This window comes from Mya arenaria, chromosome 17 (assembly GCF_026914265.1).
Source record: "Mya arenaria isolate MELC-2E11 chromosome 17, ASM2691426v1".
In the NCBI taxonomy this organism is placed as follows: Eukaryota; Metazoa; Mollusca; class Bivalvia; order Myida; family Myidae; genus Mya; species Mya arenaria.
Window position 1 is genome coordinate 9,185,665 of NC_069138.1, and position 16,340 is coordinate 9,202,004.

The window sequence follows — 16,340 nt, forward strand, 5'->3', positions numbered from 1 at the left end:
TGTTCCACATACCAAGACGATGTGTGGCGTGCAAGACTCGTGTCCCTACCTCAAAGGTCAAGGTCACACTTAGTGTTTATTCACAATGGAGTGCTGCATATAAGGACATAGAGTATAGGTTGTCGTGTCCGGGCTGTAACTTTCCCTTGTATGGACAGATTTTAAAATAACTTGCCACATGTGTTCCACATACCAAGACGACGTGTCGCGTGCAAGACTCGTGTCCCTATCTCAAAGGTCAAGGTTACACTTAGTGTTTATTCACAATGGAGTGCTGCATATAAGGACATAGAGTATAGGTTGTCGTGTCCAAGCTGTAACTTTCCCTTGTATAGACAGATTTTAAAATAACTTGCCACATGTGTTCCACATACGAAGACGACGTGTCGTGTGCAAGACCCATGTACCTACCTCTAAGGTGAAAGATACACTAAGTGTTTATTCACAAGGGAATTCTGAATATAAGGACATAACAGTGTAGGTTGTCAAGTATGGGTGGTATTTTTTTATGTTCAGAGGCAATTTAAAATAACTTGCCATATGTATTTGACACGTACAGGCAAGATCAACTTTTCATGTACTGACCTTGTTCATAGGTCAATGTCACATTCGGGGGCATTCGTCACATACTGTGACAGCTCTTGTTTTTAATTGCTTTTCAATATGTAGTTTAAAACCTTAAATGCTTATACAGAAGATAACTTTAACACCATTCTCCAATGATGAAAATAACAATCTTATATAAAGCCTAATAAAAAAAAGAATAAAAAAAAGCCTACCTACCCTACCTATTTTTGAAAAGGATGTAACCCTTACCAAACATTTTTTTTTTTAGGCCTTATGGTGCTCACTTAGGGAAAGATAATGCATAATGATCTTAAACTGTGACATACAAGACAAGTCAAGACAACGGTTTATTGCCATATAGGCGGCAAGTCTTGAAACATACAATTATCCTCTATTTGTATCTCACAGACTGTTCATGTGGAGGTCGGAGACTTGAGCCTCCTGGACAAGGGATGTCGGGCCGAGAGGAATTTGAGCCACGCCTTTATCCAGTCAGACCCCCGTGGGTGTAGTACGCAGATGTCCCTCTCAGATGGCATGCAGACGTACATAAACGCAGTAAGTCTCAATGTTTACACTAGCATAGAAGTAAACACACATACACATAAAATACCACATACACGTACAGGTTGTGTTTTGCCCCTTGACTTATGATTGCTATTTTTTCTCAAATAACTGCAGTATTAAGATGGCTGTTGGGTGAAAACATAAAAACAAAAGCATATTATAATTTTTTTCTTTTTCAGTTAATTGTTCAGATGGATGACCTGTTGTCAGAGAGCTTGGACGGGCTTGTGGGTAGCGGGCTTGAGGACATAATATCGGGCTCCGGGCTTGGTGACTGGACGGGAATTGATGATGAAGATATCGTGCCCGGGCACTTGACGTTGGAATTCTCGTGCATAACATCACCAGTGGCTGTTCATGTTCCTACCATGCAGGCTGTAAGTCGATTCATTGATTACCTTAATATTTAACAAATTTAACTTTCAATAAAATGCAGTGGAAAAATGGTGCAAAAAATTGAGTTAAAATTCTTAATACTAAGTATTTATAGAAAAAACAAAATTGAAACTGTTTTTCCAAGTTTATTTCAGTCTGATCTTAGCACTTGTAAAAGGACTTGAGGAAAACTGATATATAAAATGTACAATCTTTAGTATGCAAACCATAACTCTTGACTATCAATACAGTCAAACCAACTTGACTTGAACTAGCTTGGCCTGATTTCCAGGTTAGCTCAAACTGGATGTAAAGGGCGGATTTCTAAGTACTGGAGGTAAGCATTCGGGCATTGACTTGAATTCCCCAAAGCTCAAAGTATTTTTGCAGTCTCTGGGACCTCAAGCCAATGGGGTTCGACTGTAGTAGAATATGATATACACACTAAAGCTTACAGTTTAAAAGGCAATGATAGTTTTGTTGAACTTCTGTAGGAGCTGATGTACAAGATACACCTCTACCCAAATGACAAGTTTATGCGACCAGAGGAGAACTTCCCATACACTGTGACAACTGTCGACACCCCGTTGTACGTGCAGGCACTGGCAACTGCTGACCCAAGGCTACGAGCTCACATGTACTCGTGCTGGCTCGCTCCGCCGAACAGCGCTGACGACAGTAAAAATCACTATCTAGTGAAGAACGGGTAAGATTTAAGAATTATTTATGTGTTTTTACATTAGTAAAATGTAAAACTCTCCTCCCAGTGTAGAAAACCTCGTATTTCTACCATATGAGATGATAGTTGATCACTGTAAATCTTTTAAGATCCACCAGTCTATTAATATTTGCGCGTTTTTAGCTATTAAATACACAGTTACAATTTTGTTATCAGTAAGTAATATTTTCCATATATTCATTATTAAGTAAGTAATTAAAGGTTTATCCCTCAAAATGTATGTTTGTTATACATGTGTATGTATTAATTTTAAATACGAGTGTCACTTAAAAGAAATTAATAGAATATCTACATGAAGTATACTGTATTGTCTACTAGGTGTGAAAAAGATCGTAGCGTGCAATACGAAGATAACAGTATCCCACAGAGCGAGAGGTTGCAATTCACCATGGAGGAATATGTCCATCATGGATGGGGAAACCAGGCACAATTGACTTGTGAATTAACGCTGTGTTGTATCGGAAAAGACTGCACACCTTTCTCTTACCCACAGGTGATGAGCGAACTTGCGATTCTCATTCGTTTAACCCTTTCGGCGCAATACTGATTTGTAGTGTTTGGAATCGGTTCCAGTTTGACTATCGATAATTGTAACTTTAGTGAAACCGATTATCGATAATTTAATATGTTTTTGACAATACCTTAATTGTATGTGATCTCTTGATTTTTAACTATGCTAATGTCATACATATGTTTAAAGTTATTTAGTACTGTTATTGATTTCCGCCATATTGTTAACAATAACAACTGTATACCTCCGAATGTGTAAATAAACTCAAAAGAGAAAATTGGCGAAAAATAAATCAACTACGCGAACTAAAATAAAGAGAGGAAAAACATTCAAACAAACTCTCAAGTTGAATCGATGATCAATTATGACCAAATACAGTGATTGTTACCGATTTGATACCCAACCAGTAAATTTTGGTTTTTCAAAATGTGAACCTTCAAATATATAAATCCATAAAACATTTCTTTCATTTTAAATAAAATGTGAAATGTGATTATGAATTCAAACAAACTTAACATATTAAGTAGCTGAAACCTAATAAAAGCACAATTTCTAACATTTTCAAAAAAATCATAATGGTTTTATTACACACTACCCCGATACAGTCTTCGAAATTGGATTTTAGGATGAACAAGCCAAAATTCTTACAAGTGTTTGGCATGCAAACCTTTTACAAGCCCTGCTATATAAAATCTAGATTTCGAGCAAGTCTGGAAAGCATTTGACCAGTACAGGGCTTGCGGGCTTGTACTTATTTCGACCACTGCTTGATACAATATACCCTTTCTCCCTAAGCACCCTGTATCTTTTCTGAAGCACCCCGTTCAACTTAAAATCTGGCTAAAACCCTACTATTGGAGTTATTACAAATTGTATATATTTATCTTTATTTACAGTGTCCAAACTATAAAACCCTGTGGTGTGAGTTGCCGCGTTTTGGAGTGGCGGAGTCGGACCTTCCTGCCACCATCGTGTCACTGGGGCCGCTTAACCTACCAGAGGCGCCCAAAACTTACCATGGTAAAATCTTGCCTCATACAATCTTAAAAAAAAATCTCTTAAAGCTGCACTCTCACAAATTGACAGTTTTGACCAATTTTTTGTCTCATTATCAGCAGATTTTGGTATCAACGCCTTCAATTCAGTGATATAAGATAAATCATCAACGCCTTCAATTCAGTGATATAAGATAAATCATCAACGCCTTCAATTCAGTGATATAAGATAAATCATCAACGCCTTCAATTCAGTCATATAAGATAAATCATCAACGCCTTCAATTCAGTCATATAAGATAAATCATCAACGCCTTCAATTCAGTGATATAAGATAAATCATCAACGCCTTCAATTCAGTGATATAAGATAAATCATCAACGCCTTCAATTCAGTGATATAAGATAAATCATCAACGCCTTCAATTCAGTCATATAAGATAAATCATCAACGCCTTCAATTCAGTGATATAAGATAAATCATCAACGCCTTCAATTCAGTCATATAAGATAAATCATCAACGCCTTCAATTCAGTCATATAAGATAAATCATCAACGCCTTCAATTCAGTCATATAAGATAAATCATCAACGCCTTCAATTCAGTCATATAAGATAAATCATCAACGCCTTCAATTCAGTCATATAAGATAAATCATCAACGCCTTCAATTCAGTCATATAAGATAAATCATCAACGCCTTCAATTCAGTCATATAAGATAAATCATCAACGCCTTCAATTCAGTCATATAAGATAAATCATCAACGCCTTCAATTCAGTCATATAAGATAAATCATCAACGCCTTCAATTCAGTCATATAAGATAAATCATCAACGCCTTCAATCAGTCATATAAGATAAATCATCAACGCCTTCAATTCAGTCATATAAGATAAATCATCAACGCCTTCAATTCAGTCATATAAGATAAATCATCAACGCCTTCAATTCAGTCATATAAGATAAATCATCAACGCCTTCAATTCAGTCATATAAGATAAATCATCAACGCCTTCAATTCAGTCATATAAGATAAATCATCAACGCCTTCAATTCAGTCATATAAGATAAATCATCAACGCCTTCAATTCAGTCATATAAGATAAATCATCAACGCCTTCAATTCAGTCATATAAGATAAATCATCAACGCCTTCAATTCAGTCATATAAGATAAATCATCAACGCCTTCAATTCAGTCATATAAGATAAATCATCAACGCCTTCAATTCAGTCATATAAGATAAGTCATCAACGCCTTCAATTCAGTCATATAAGATAAATCGCAATAAAACAGATCTCATTGTTTGGTAAACTGTCGAAAATTTAATTTTTCTTAAAAAAAAATTCTCGAAAAACTGCTTTTATGTCAGCAGTCTTAAATCACTGTTTTCCGGACATTTACGCACAAATTAGCACATTCTGAGAGAGTTCAGCTTTAATTCAACACAGTTCTATTTGCATTATTTGTCACATTCAATGGTTGTTTCCACCCTTTTTTCACATTCATGCAATGGTTATTTCCATGGTAAAAGTTAATTCCCACTATTATCACATACTGTTTTAATTTCCATCGTTTTGTCAAATTCTATGTTTATTTTCACCATTTCATCACAAACAATGTTAATTTCCATCTTTTTGTCATATTAAATGTTAATTATCATCAAATGGTCACATTCAATGTTAAATTTCATTATTATGTTACACATTTAATGGAAGTTTCCATCATTATGTTACATATTTAATGTTAATTTCCATCATTATGTTACGCACTCAATGCTAATTTCCATCATTATGTTTAACATTCAATGTTAATTTCCGTTACATATTCAGTGTTAATTTCTGTCATTCGCTTTCCACAGAGTCGGATGAGGAAGGTGTAGAAATGAAGCCCGAAGTCTCAACTGAGACTCCCTCGGTCTCGGGAGGCAATAAAGGCTCGCCCATGGTAATTGAGGGGCTTGATTCGGGGACTGTCGTGGGGATCGCATTTGCGGCATTTATCATCGGGGCTCTCATGATGGGCTCCCTCTGGTTCATCCATTCTCACTCAGGGTCGCGTAAGTGACTGATTTCTATTTTTATCTTTTGGTTGTTGTTGTTTCATAGAGGTAAGAGTTAATCATTATGGTAGTGTTAGTTAGTGTCATGGTCTGGGGTGTGGGATTGTTGTGTAAAAATTGGATATTGGCCATAACTTGAAAGCCCTTTAAGATTTTGAATAAAACTTGGTACGTATGTGGCAAGAGTCAAAATGCATACACCTCGAAAGTTGTTCAAGATATTTAAATGAAACTTGGTACATATATTGCAAGAGAAAAATTGCACATGTATAGCAATATTAAAAACTCCAGCATAAATAATTATTATTGAGTTGTTATGATACTTAATAATATTGAAGAAAGAAAAGCATAAGTTGTTTCCCTTTTTAATTTCTCAGGTTGCAATACATGAAATTTTAAATAAAATAATTAAATAACAGTAAATTAAAAAAAATACAATATTTAATACAGTGTACATCTCTTTCCAGTGTTTTCCTCAAGTCCGTTCAAGCGGAACGCCAGTACAACACAAGAACCTCCAATCGAAAACGAGGAAGTTTACGTTGAGTCAACTCCGGGATCTTCTGTTCCTATTTCCACTTAGAGTTACCTCCCTTCCTCCAGTATAACATATCTACCTCATTTTGGAGAGCTCCTGGTTGTCTCCATAGCAACAAAGTATTCAAACATTGTGTGGATGGAATTGTGGATTTATTCTCATCCAGGAAGTTGATAACTTCTTAGTCAAAAAGTATTGAAAGCATTATATTTAATTTGACAAAAAAAATCATAGGAATTTGACAGTTATGATTTTTATCAATTAATTATTACTATCATTAAACGACGCCGCATTTTTGAATTTCATAAACATTGCATTGTGCTGAAGTTGAAAGTAGATTATTGATGTAAGTTCATTTCTAACGTTCGGCTCAGGTGATTGCATTACAATAATTACGCGCAGGGACTTGAGCTATTTATAGAAAATATTTCATATTTCAGTGATGTTGCTATACATAGAAATGATGCAATGATGACATTCTATTTATAGCAGTGCCCGTGAAAGCCCTGTTACTATATTTAGAAATATTTGCTATTTATAGCCCTAACTTTATACTGTCACTGTCTGCCTTGTTAAATCGGCTCAGAAATTACCTCACAATTCATTCAGAATCATTTTTCAAGCAGTTTGAAGCTTTAAAGGCCAGTGTTTACGCATCGTTTCAGCATTTGAGACGATGTTAAAATTGTTATGTCTATATTTAGAACAATACTTCATGACCTCTGTTCGGTATTATGTGGTAAGTCACATGAGGGTTTTGTATTCAGGTGAACTTTTGTGAAATATTTCTTCATTTTACTAAAATGTTCTTCTCGTTTATTTTTAAAGTAAGATATTTATTATTTTATCGAATTGACGATTTTTTTTTCACATGCTGGTGAAGTGAAAAAGTGCTAGTGATTTTTTTTTAAAAATGTGCTAAAGTTGTGTTTATTATTAAAGTGTTTTGTGAAATAGTAACACACGTGAAACTTATGAAATTTTATGTGCAAAAAAATCTACGTTTAAAATACGTGAAATATTGACAATCGCAGGAAAATTTGCTGAACGTGCATGGGGAATTATTCAATTTTCTGAATGTTGTGTATATTTAGCAAATCAGGAAAAAATCGCATACTAACGTGTTAATTTGTTAGTATGAATCAGGCGAAAAAAAACGACTGCTTAATTGTTGTAACTCGGTTACACGGTTATTTTGTGTATGGACTGGCAAAATATTGCCTTAAGCTGCTTCCGATTTGTATGGAAAATCGGCCGAATTCTCAGGTTATCTTCTCCTTTTTTGATGTTAAATAAATTGTTGATATTATTATGCCCCCTTTTGAAAAAAGTGGGGTATATTGTTTTGCACATGTCGGTCGGTCGGTCGGTCGGTCGGTCGGTCGGTCTGTCGGTCGGTCGGTAGGAATACCAAATGGTTTCCGATCAATAACTTGAGAACGCTTTGACCGAGGGACCTCATACTTGGTATGTGTATTGGTCATCACCAGCAGATGAACCCTATTGATTTTGAGGTCAGTGGGTCAAAGGTCAAGGTCAGTGTGACCTTTACATGAAAAACGGTTTCCGATCAATAACTTGAGAACGCTTTGACCCAGGAACCTCATACTTGGTAGGTGTATTGGTCATGACCAGCAGATGAACCCTATTGATTTTGAGGTCAGTGGGTCAAAGGTCAAGGTCAGTGTGACCTTAACATGAAAAACGGTTTCCGATCAATAACTTGAGAACGCTTTGACCCAGGGACCTCATACTAGGTAGGCTTATTGGTCATGACCAGCAGATGAACCCTATTGATTTTGAGGTCAGTGGGTCAAAGGTCAAGGTCAGTGTGACCTTTACATGAAAAACGGTTTCCGATCAATAACTTGAGAACGCTTTGACCCAGGCACCTCATACTTGGTAGGTGTATTGGTCATGACCAGCAGATGAACCCTATTGATTTTGAGGTCAAAGGTCAAGGTCAGTGTGACCTTAACATGAAAAACGGTTTCCGATCAATAACTTGAGAACGCTTTGACCCAGGGACCTCATACTAGGTAGGCTTATTGGTCATGACCAGCAGATGAACCCTATTGATTTTGAGGTCAGTGGGTCAAAGGTCAAGGTCAGTGTGACCTTTACATGAAAAACGGTTTCCGATCAATAACTTGAGAACGCTTTGACCCAGGGACCTCATACTTGGTAGGTGTATTGGTCATGACCAGCAGATGAACCCTATTGATTTTGAGGTCAGTGGGTCAAAGGTCAAGGTCAGTGTGACCTTTACATGAAAAACGGTTTCCGATCAATAACTTGAGAACGCTTTGACCCAGGGACCTCATACTAGGTAGGCTTATTGGTCATGACCAGCAGATGAACCCTATTGATTTTGAGGTCAGTGGGTCAAAGGTCAAGGTCAGTGTGACTGTAAGCTGAAAAAAGGTTTTCTGATTGTCCATATTTTTTTAATGCATGCACAGATGATTGGGATTGATGTATAAATGTTTGTATAGAAATGATTTTCTTTTATGTTACTATTTTAGTTGGGCATTTATTTGCCTTCTTAAGTTATCATAAGTAGATGACCTGCCTCATATGCATCCAATGACAAATCAGCTGTCATTTCAGTCCATGCATATTTCATTCAATTGTCCAAATATTTCTGGCAACTTGGCGCTCAGGGGGCATAATGTTTGACAAACATCTCTTGTTACATTATAATTCATGCGATTTACATGAGCGTTGTGCTACGTGGCCATTATGTGTAAATGATTACCGGTATATGGAATTTATATATATGTTTAAAAAAATTGACTAATCTTATTTGCATGTTATATGTTTTCGGTGTGTGAATACCACATGATAAATTATATGTCATAAATGCTACGTCAGAAGGAAGCATTTTGCTTCTTTTTAACACATACTTTATCATGTGGTAAACACACACTGTGTTTTTGTATGATTAAAATATTCAAGCCTACTTTTTTCTCGATTTTTAATTTCAAAGAATACAGGGGCCATCTTTATAATAATCATTTCTTATGTTTAATTTTTTCTATGGGTTATTCTTTGTTATGATGAAATATTTTTTAAAAGAAATAGTAGTTTTACCAGGTTTGTTGGAATTTAAATGTTAAAATCTTTATTTGATTTTCTGACAATTGCGTAATATTCAACTGAATTTCCTACTATTATGAAGTTTTTTTGAACCCTGGTTGTCAAGATGGCCTCCAGGTTTTCAGACGTGTGGTGAAACGAAAAGAAGTATAATGATTCTTATAATACCTTGAAAAAAAAATATAGATGAGTAAGGCCTAAAAAAATTATATATTTGGTTCGGGTTACCTGACTGTACCTTCGGAATAGGCGCCGACCCTACCGTTTTTATAGTCAGTTTGAAAAAAAATGAAAAACTGAAAAAAATAAAAAAAATAAAAAAAAAATAATTGCTTTTCAATGTGTAGTTCAAAACCTTAAATGCTTATACAGAATATAACTTAAACACCATTCTCCAATGATGAAAATAACATTCTTATATAAAGCCTAATAAAAAAAAAAAAATTAAAAAAAAAAAGCCTACCTACCCTACCTAATTTTGAAAAGGATGTAACCCTAACCAAACAAAAAAAAATTTTAGGCCTGAGTAAGGATTTTTTCTATAGAGACTATAATTGTTTTGATAAATACTTAATGTAATATTTAGATCTTTTTGATCAATCAAGGGACTAGACATTATGTGCAATTCTTAAATGGGGAAAATTCAGATAAGACAGCAACATGATTTTTGCGTTTATTCTTTTAATTATGTAAAATGATGTATTATCGGCCTCCTACTAGCTCACATTGAAAATTCTAGGCTTGTTTTGAGGGAATACTGCACTCCGTGATTTTTAGACCATCTGGTGTCTTGTCCGTTTAAAAGTGAAAGTAATATCTTACAAGATAATAACATTAGACTCAAAAACATTTAAGCTGTGGGCTTTGAATATTTGTGATATTTTTTGGTATACAAGGTGCATATTTGTACATTATTTTGTTTCATGTAATTCTTGTCTTAGTCCGTCTGTTTTTCAAAGAAAACAAGTCGAGATATCGTGATTTCATAGCCTTGGTGTCGTCGGCCTTGTTTTATAAAAAAACTTTAATATTTGCAATAATTAAAAAGCTCTTCAAGATATTGGAATGAAACTTGGTACATATGTTGCTAGAGCCAATAAGCTCATGTAAAGCAAGGGTCTTAAATCTGGCTTTAATAATTATTGAGTTATTCCCCTTGTTAAAATGAAGAGAGAAAAAAGGCGAGCATGAGTGATGGCTAAGCTGCTCTCTTGTAATGATTATAAAGTGCTAGGACTGTTCTATTGTGTTCCGTCATGTCTGGTGTGCTGATTTTGTTACGAAATTACCGGTGAAATATTTTTATTGAGAGATTTTTGTTGACTGATATTTTATTCGTTGTTTGTTTTGAATGTTGATGACGAAAATGTGCTACGTTTTTATGGTATTTGTATTTTTCAGGTCAATAGTTTTTGCTGCCATTATAGATATGTCTTCAAGTTATAAGGGTTGATTTATTTCAAGCAGATAATGTATTAATTAATTGTACAGACTTAGATATATTGGTAATTAGTATTTTTTTCTTGATCAAAGATTTTCGTACATGGTTTTAAATGTGTTGTTTAGAATACATATGTTAGTGCTAAAAGCTGCACTCTCACAGATGGACTGTTGTGATAATTTTCTGATTTTATGTCTTGAGCCTTTTTTTGTGTAAATGTGTGGAAACCAGTGCTATAAGACTGCTGACAAAAGATCAGATCACAATTTTCATATTAACATAAAAAATTGATGTTTTTTAGCTAAAAGCGTATGTAATGCTTTAAAAACATGAATTTTTTCACCAGTTTTCTGAATAATTGAGATTTGTTCTATTGTGCATGATCTTACATGACTGAATTAAAGGCAATTCAAGGCTTTGGGGCCAAAATGGGCTGATTCTGAGACATTTTGTTTTTGAAAATGTCAAAACTGTCAATTTGTGGTAGCGCAGCTTTAAAAACAATATTATAACAAAATGAATTTTAAGAAAGTGAAGAAATCATTGAAAGGGACTCTCATAATTTTAGTATGTCGGACATAGACATTTATAATTTGTGTTTATAATGTGAGCTATCTGTTTGTTATGATGATAAATTGTTATCAGAATTCCAGTAAGATAAAAAGAAATTGGTTTATCATGTTTTTAACATTTGACAAATTGTTTGGTAACGTTTTTGAAATACAGTTTGATTATAAACTTGAATTTACAAAATGATTTAAAAAAAAATATTAAAAATTATACTATTTGGTGTTTGTGAAAATCTCGACAGAAAATGTTTCATTTTGCAAGATAAGTCTTAATAATGCTATTTAAATGTAAAATGATTTCGAGTTTTAATTTATAAAATAATATTTTCAAAACAAGTATCTGTTTGAAACTGTTTGGTGTTTGTTCACAATAATTAATGAAACAACTTACTTTAAATACGTTTTATTTAAATAAAAACATCTCAATTTGAACACATTTTTTTGAAAAAAAAATATACCAACATATTAAAATTTACGAGAGTCCCTTAAACGATGATTGAAGATGATTTGTTATTGATCTGGAAATTGATAAATGATTCTAATACTTTAACTGATCATTTTTGGCGAAAAACATTGTGTGTATTTTTTTCTCTCATTACAAATGCAATTTTTTATTGACTGAAGTTGGTTTTATATTAATTACCTATTCTACCTTTTAAAAAAGCGAGGCTAGATTCAGTTTACCCATGGATATGTTATGTCGGTGTTTCAACTTATTTTACAATATTTTTTCGCAGATTTTGTGGTTGAGGCGAGGCGACGTTCTGAAATTATTACTGTTTTTTAATTTTTGTTCACAGAGGAAAACACACTAGCTACATTTGTCATGGGGAAAATTTGGCTTTATTGGTTAAATGAATAAAAAAACTGGCTATATTGAACGGGCTACATTGGTCAAGGGAAAAAACTGGCTATATTGAACGGGCTACATTGGTCAAGGGAAAAAACTGGCTATATTGAACGGGCTACATTGGTCAAGGGAAAAAACTGGCTATATTGGTCGAGGGTAAATACAGCTACATAGGTAAAATGTAAAATCTGGCTATATTGGTTAATTGTAAAAACATTGGATTCATTGAATGGCTACATTGTTTTAGGGGAAAAATGGCTACATTGGTCAAGGGGGGAAATGGCTACAGCGGTCAAGGGGGAAAAATGGCTACAATTGCTTAAGGGAGAAAAATGGCTACATTGGTCTAGGGGGGAAATGGCTACATTGGTCAAGGGGGGAAAATGGCTACATTGGTCAAGGGGGGAAATGGCTACATTGATCAAGGGGGAAAATGGCTACATTGGTCAAGGGGGGATGGCTACATTGATCAAGGGGAAAATGGCTACATTGGTCAAGGGGAAAAAATGGCTGCATTAGTCAAGGGAGGGAAATGGCTACATTGGTCAAGGAAAAAAACTGGCTACATAAGTCAAGGGAAAAAATGGCTACATTGGTCAAGGGGGGATAATGGCTACATTGGTAAAAGGAAAAAAATGGCTACATTGGTCAAGGGGGAAAAACTGACTACATTGGTCAAGGGAATATATGGCTACCTTGGTCAAGGAAAATAACTCGCTACATTGGTCAAGGGGGAAAATGGCTACATTGGTCAAGGAAAAAAACTTGCTATATTGGTCAAGGGAAAAACATGCTACATTGGTCAAGGGAAAAAAATGGCTACATTTGTCAAGGAAATGAATGACTTATGGTTAGCATAACTGTAGAGATCAAACTAGGTGGCAAATTCTGCTAGAAAATACTTAACATGAGGGCTGGGCTCGGGTGTGGTGGGCGTCAGTGAGGGCTGGGCTCGGGTGTGGTGGGCGTCAGTGAGGGCTGGGCTCGGGTGTGGTGGGCGTCAGTGAGGGCTGGGCTCGGGTGTGGTGGGTGTCAGTGAGGGCTGGGCTCGGGTGTGGTGGGCGTCAGTGGGGGCACTGGATCTAGCCTTGCACATTATAGTAGGGCTTTTGTTTTTAACTTCGTTGTGAGCTACTTTTCTACCTCAGGTTTGCTAATTTATTTATTGATTTATTGATTGCTTTTAGTTATTTTTTATTTCCGTATATTCATATCATATTTAATAATCCGTTGCTACTTCATTCATGGCAGTGGGGTACATAATGGGCTCAAGAATTATTATTACTTCTATAGTTTTTTTCTGATGACATGCATTTTAGTTTCACTTTGAAGATATAAATTTCAGTTCTGAATCTTGACTTCATTGAAATGCCAGTAGGTCAGTTTTGAGTTGGAAATTTTTTAACCAAAAGTAGGCTTTTAAAAAATATATGTGAATTTATGTTAAGTTTTGATGTGAATGCAAATTGTTCGTGTAAATAAACATGTTTTTTTTATTATAAAGGATGGCATAATATATGTAACAAACACTAATATCATGACAATCATAAATCCCTTTCTGACTACTTTTTACCATTTTGGGACTACTTTTTACCTTTATGGAACTACTTTAACCTTTCTGGGACTATTTTTACCTTTCTGGGAAGAACTATGATTAGAATCAGGGCGTAATATCAAACAAATTATAAACTTGTTTAAATCTTCAAGATTTTTTGATAGCTGTAGCCACATCTGCAACATTCATTTTTAATTAAAAAAAAGAGTCACTGTGCAAAAAATATGTCATTGTGCATAAAATATGTCACTGTGCATAAAAGATATGCCATTGTGCTAAACAATATGCCATTGTGCTAAACAATATGTCACTGTGCATAAAAACATCATTGTGCAAAAACTATGTCACTGTGCATAAAACAGGTCACTGTTGCAAAAAATGTCACTGTGCATAAAAACATCTCTGTGCAAAAAATATGTCACTGCAAAAAATGTCACCGTGCATAAATATGTTATTGTGTATAAAATATGTCACTCTTGCAAAATAATGTCACTGTGCATAAAAACATCCCTTTGCAAAAAATGTCACTTCAAAAATACATCACTGTGCAAAAATATGTCACTTCAAGAATATGTCACTGTGCAAAAAATTTGTCATTGTGCAAAAAAATGTCATTTAGCAAAAACTGAATAATTAAGTTAGGGCATTGGTGAGTATTGATTTAATCTTGCAATACGGAGGTCAGTTATCTTGTCATCAAGTGCACAAACGCATATCAAAAGATCAAGAATTATACTAGGTATAATTGCAGTCAAAGTTGCTAATTGAGTTCTGAGTGTTATTTGCAAATTCAAATATTTTGTTAAGGTTGTGGCGATAAATAGACATCACTTTAGAGGTATGACGAAAAGTTCAGAAAAAGTGTCGGTCAATCTGACCGACAGCTGATATTTGATCTGACCGAGTCAAAATGAACAGGCCAGGACCATTTGACAGACGGTTTATTACTATGTCTGATTTGGACCCGCTTTGCAATGAAAGTATTGTACAATAACTTTTTCGAAATCAGTGTCACTAAGAAGTAATTATATATATATATATATATATATATATATATATATATAAATAATTATAAAAAGGTTGGGTTAAAATTAAATTGAATTAGCAAGTGACTCTCTCAAAAACATTTGTGAAAATACCATGGAACCCCGTTGGCTTGAACTCCTAGGGATCAGCAGAAATACTGCGGCCCTCAGAGAGTTGGAGCCAAGTGGGAGTGCTTACATTCAGTAGAAAGAAATAAGTCCTTTTCATCCAGTAAAAGCCTATGAGAAAATCCAGCCAATCACGATAAAGCCAACGGGGTTCGACTGAACCGTGATATGAAATTTGAATTTCTCGATTTTACGATATTTTGTCGTGCATTTGTTAAAAGGATGGCCGTGTTGCTCCAAGCTTGCAGCACTAAGGAAACATGGGCATTATACATGTACTTCAATCAATTCATAATCCAACTTGTAAAAATATTTAATGAGAAAATTCATTTACTTATAACATGACATTTTTGCCCTCATTATTTAAAAACAACAATGCTTGTTCAATGTTTAATCTAGTCAATTCCAAAAATTTCATTCATAAACATTTGTTGACATTTAAAAGAATCATAAGAATACAAGTACATTAAAAATTTAATTTTAATATTACAAAATAGAGATGTGTAAAATAATTGTCTTGCTGTAATTTTAGAAGAAAAAGCCACAATAAATAAAAGTTTTGTTTGGCCATATCTGACCAACTCAAAAGAACACCTGTGACCCCCCAAACAAACCTTAAGTCTCTCCTGGTTAGGTACCCTTTTTTCCTTTTTCATTATGGAATAAAAAAAATCAAAATAAGAAAATCTACCTACCTACACACACCTTAAACCTTGACCTTCACCTATGCTGACTTATGGGTGGTATGTAAGAAAAGCTAATGACATCTGTATAGAACTTACTTCAAACATAAAAGTCAATACATGTTTTTGTGTTCAAAAGTTCTTATATATGTAGTAAGATTAGGTAAGGGCTCAGAAAATGGCATCCATCTTGACTATTGTATTTGTAACCATGGTAACTTGGATGATGCCACCCTCGCTAAAAATGAACTTCAGACATCCCCTGATCTAAATATACCACTGTCTCTCAACAGAAATTGCACATAAATACCTCAGTGACTGTGTAAAGGTAGGGAAACCCTAAACATATAGTTTATTTTTTGGCCTTATGAAAGGAATAGGTGACTCAGTGGTAAGAAATAGACATTAATAACTTGAAAACAGCCTTAAAAACAAATCTGGAAAAGACATCATTACCATGCAGGTAGATTCAATTTTGCTAGTTGCTAGTTTTAGTAATCTTAGATACTTTTCATTGGTCAGTTTCAGAAACATCGAGGGTGGTAACCACCTCACCCCCACCCATCCCCTATCCCACCCTTATATAATGACTACGCTTTCATTTACTACACAAATCCTCCATTTCAATAAGTAT

General features: G+C 34.6%; 1 protein-coding gene across 1 annotated transcript in view; it reads left to right on the forward strand.

Moving 5' to 3' along the window:
- Positions 1 to 12,621, forward strand: part of LOC128224280 (uncharacterized) — a 76,578-nt gene extending 63,957 nt beyond the window's left edge. The window contains exons 10-16 of the mRNA XM_052934088.1: positions 976 to 1,125; positions 1,314 to 1,511; positions 2,004 to 2,215; positions 2,567 to 2,741; positions 3,656 to 3,779; positions 5,617 to 5,814; positions 6,285 to 12,621. Of these exons, the coding sequence (XP_052790048.1) occupies positions 976 to 1,125; positions 1,314 to 1,511; positions 2,004 to 2,215; positions 2,567 to 2,741; positions 3,656 to 3,779; positions 5,617 to 5,814; positions 6,285 to 6,400 (1,173 nt within the window). The 3' untranslated portion in view covers positions 6,401 to 12,621. The remainder of the gene's footprint in view (positions 1 to 975; positions 1,126 to 1,313; positions 1,512 to 2,003; positions 2,216 to 2,566; positions 2,742 to 3,655; positions 3,780 to 5,616; positions 5,815 to 6,284) is intronic.
- The last annotated feature ends 3,719 nt before the right edge of the window (positions 12,622 to 16,340 follow it).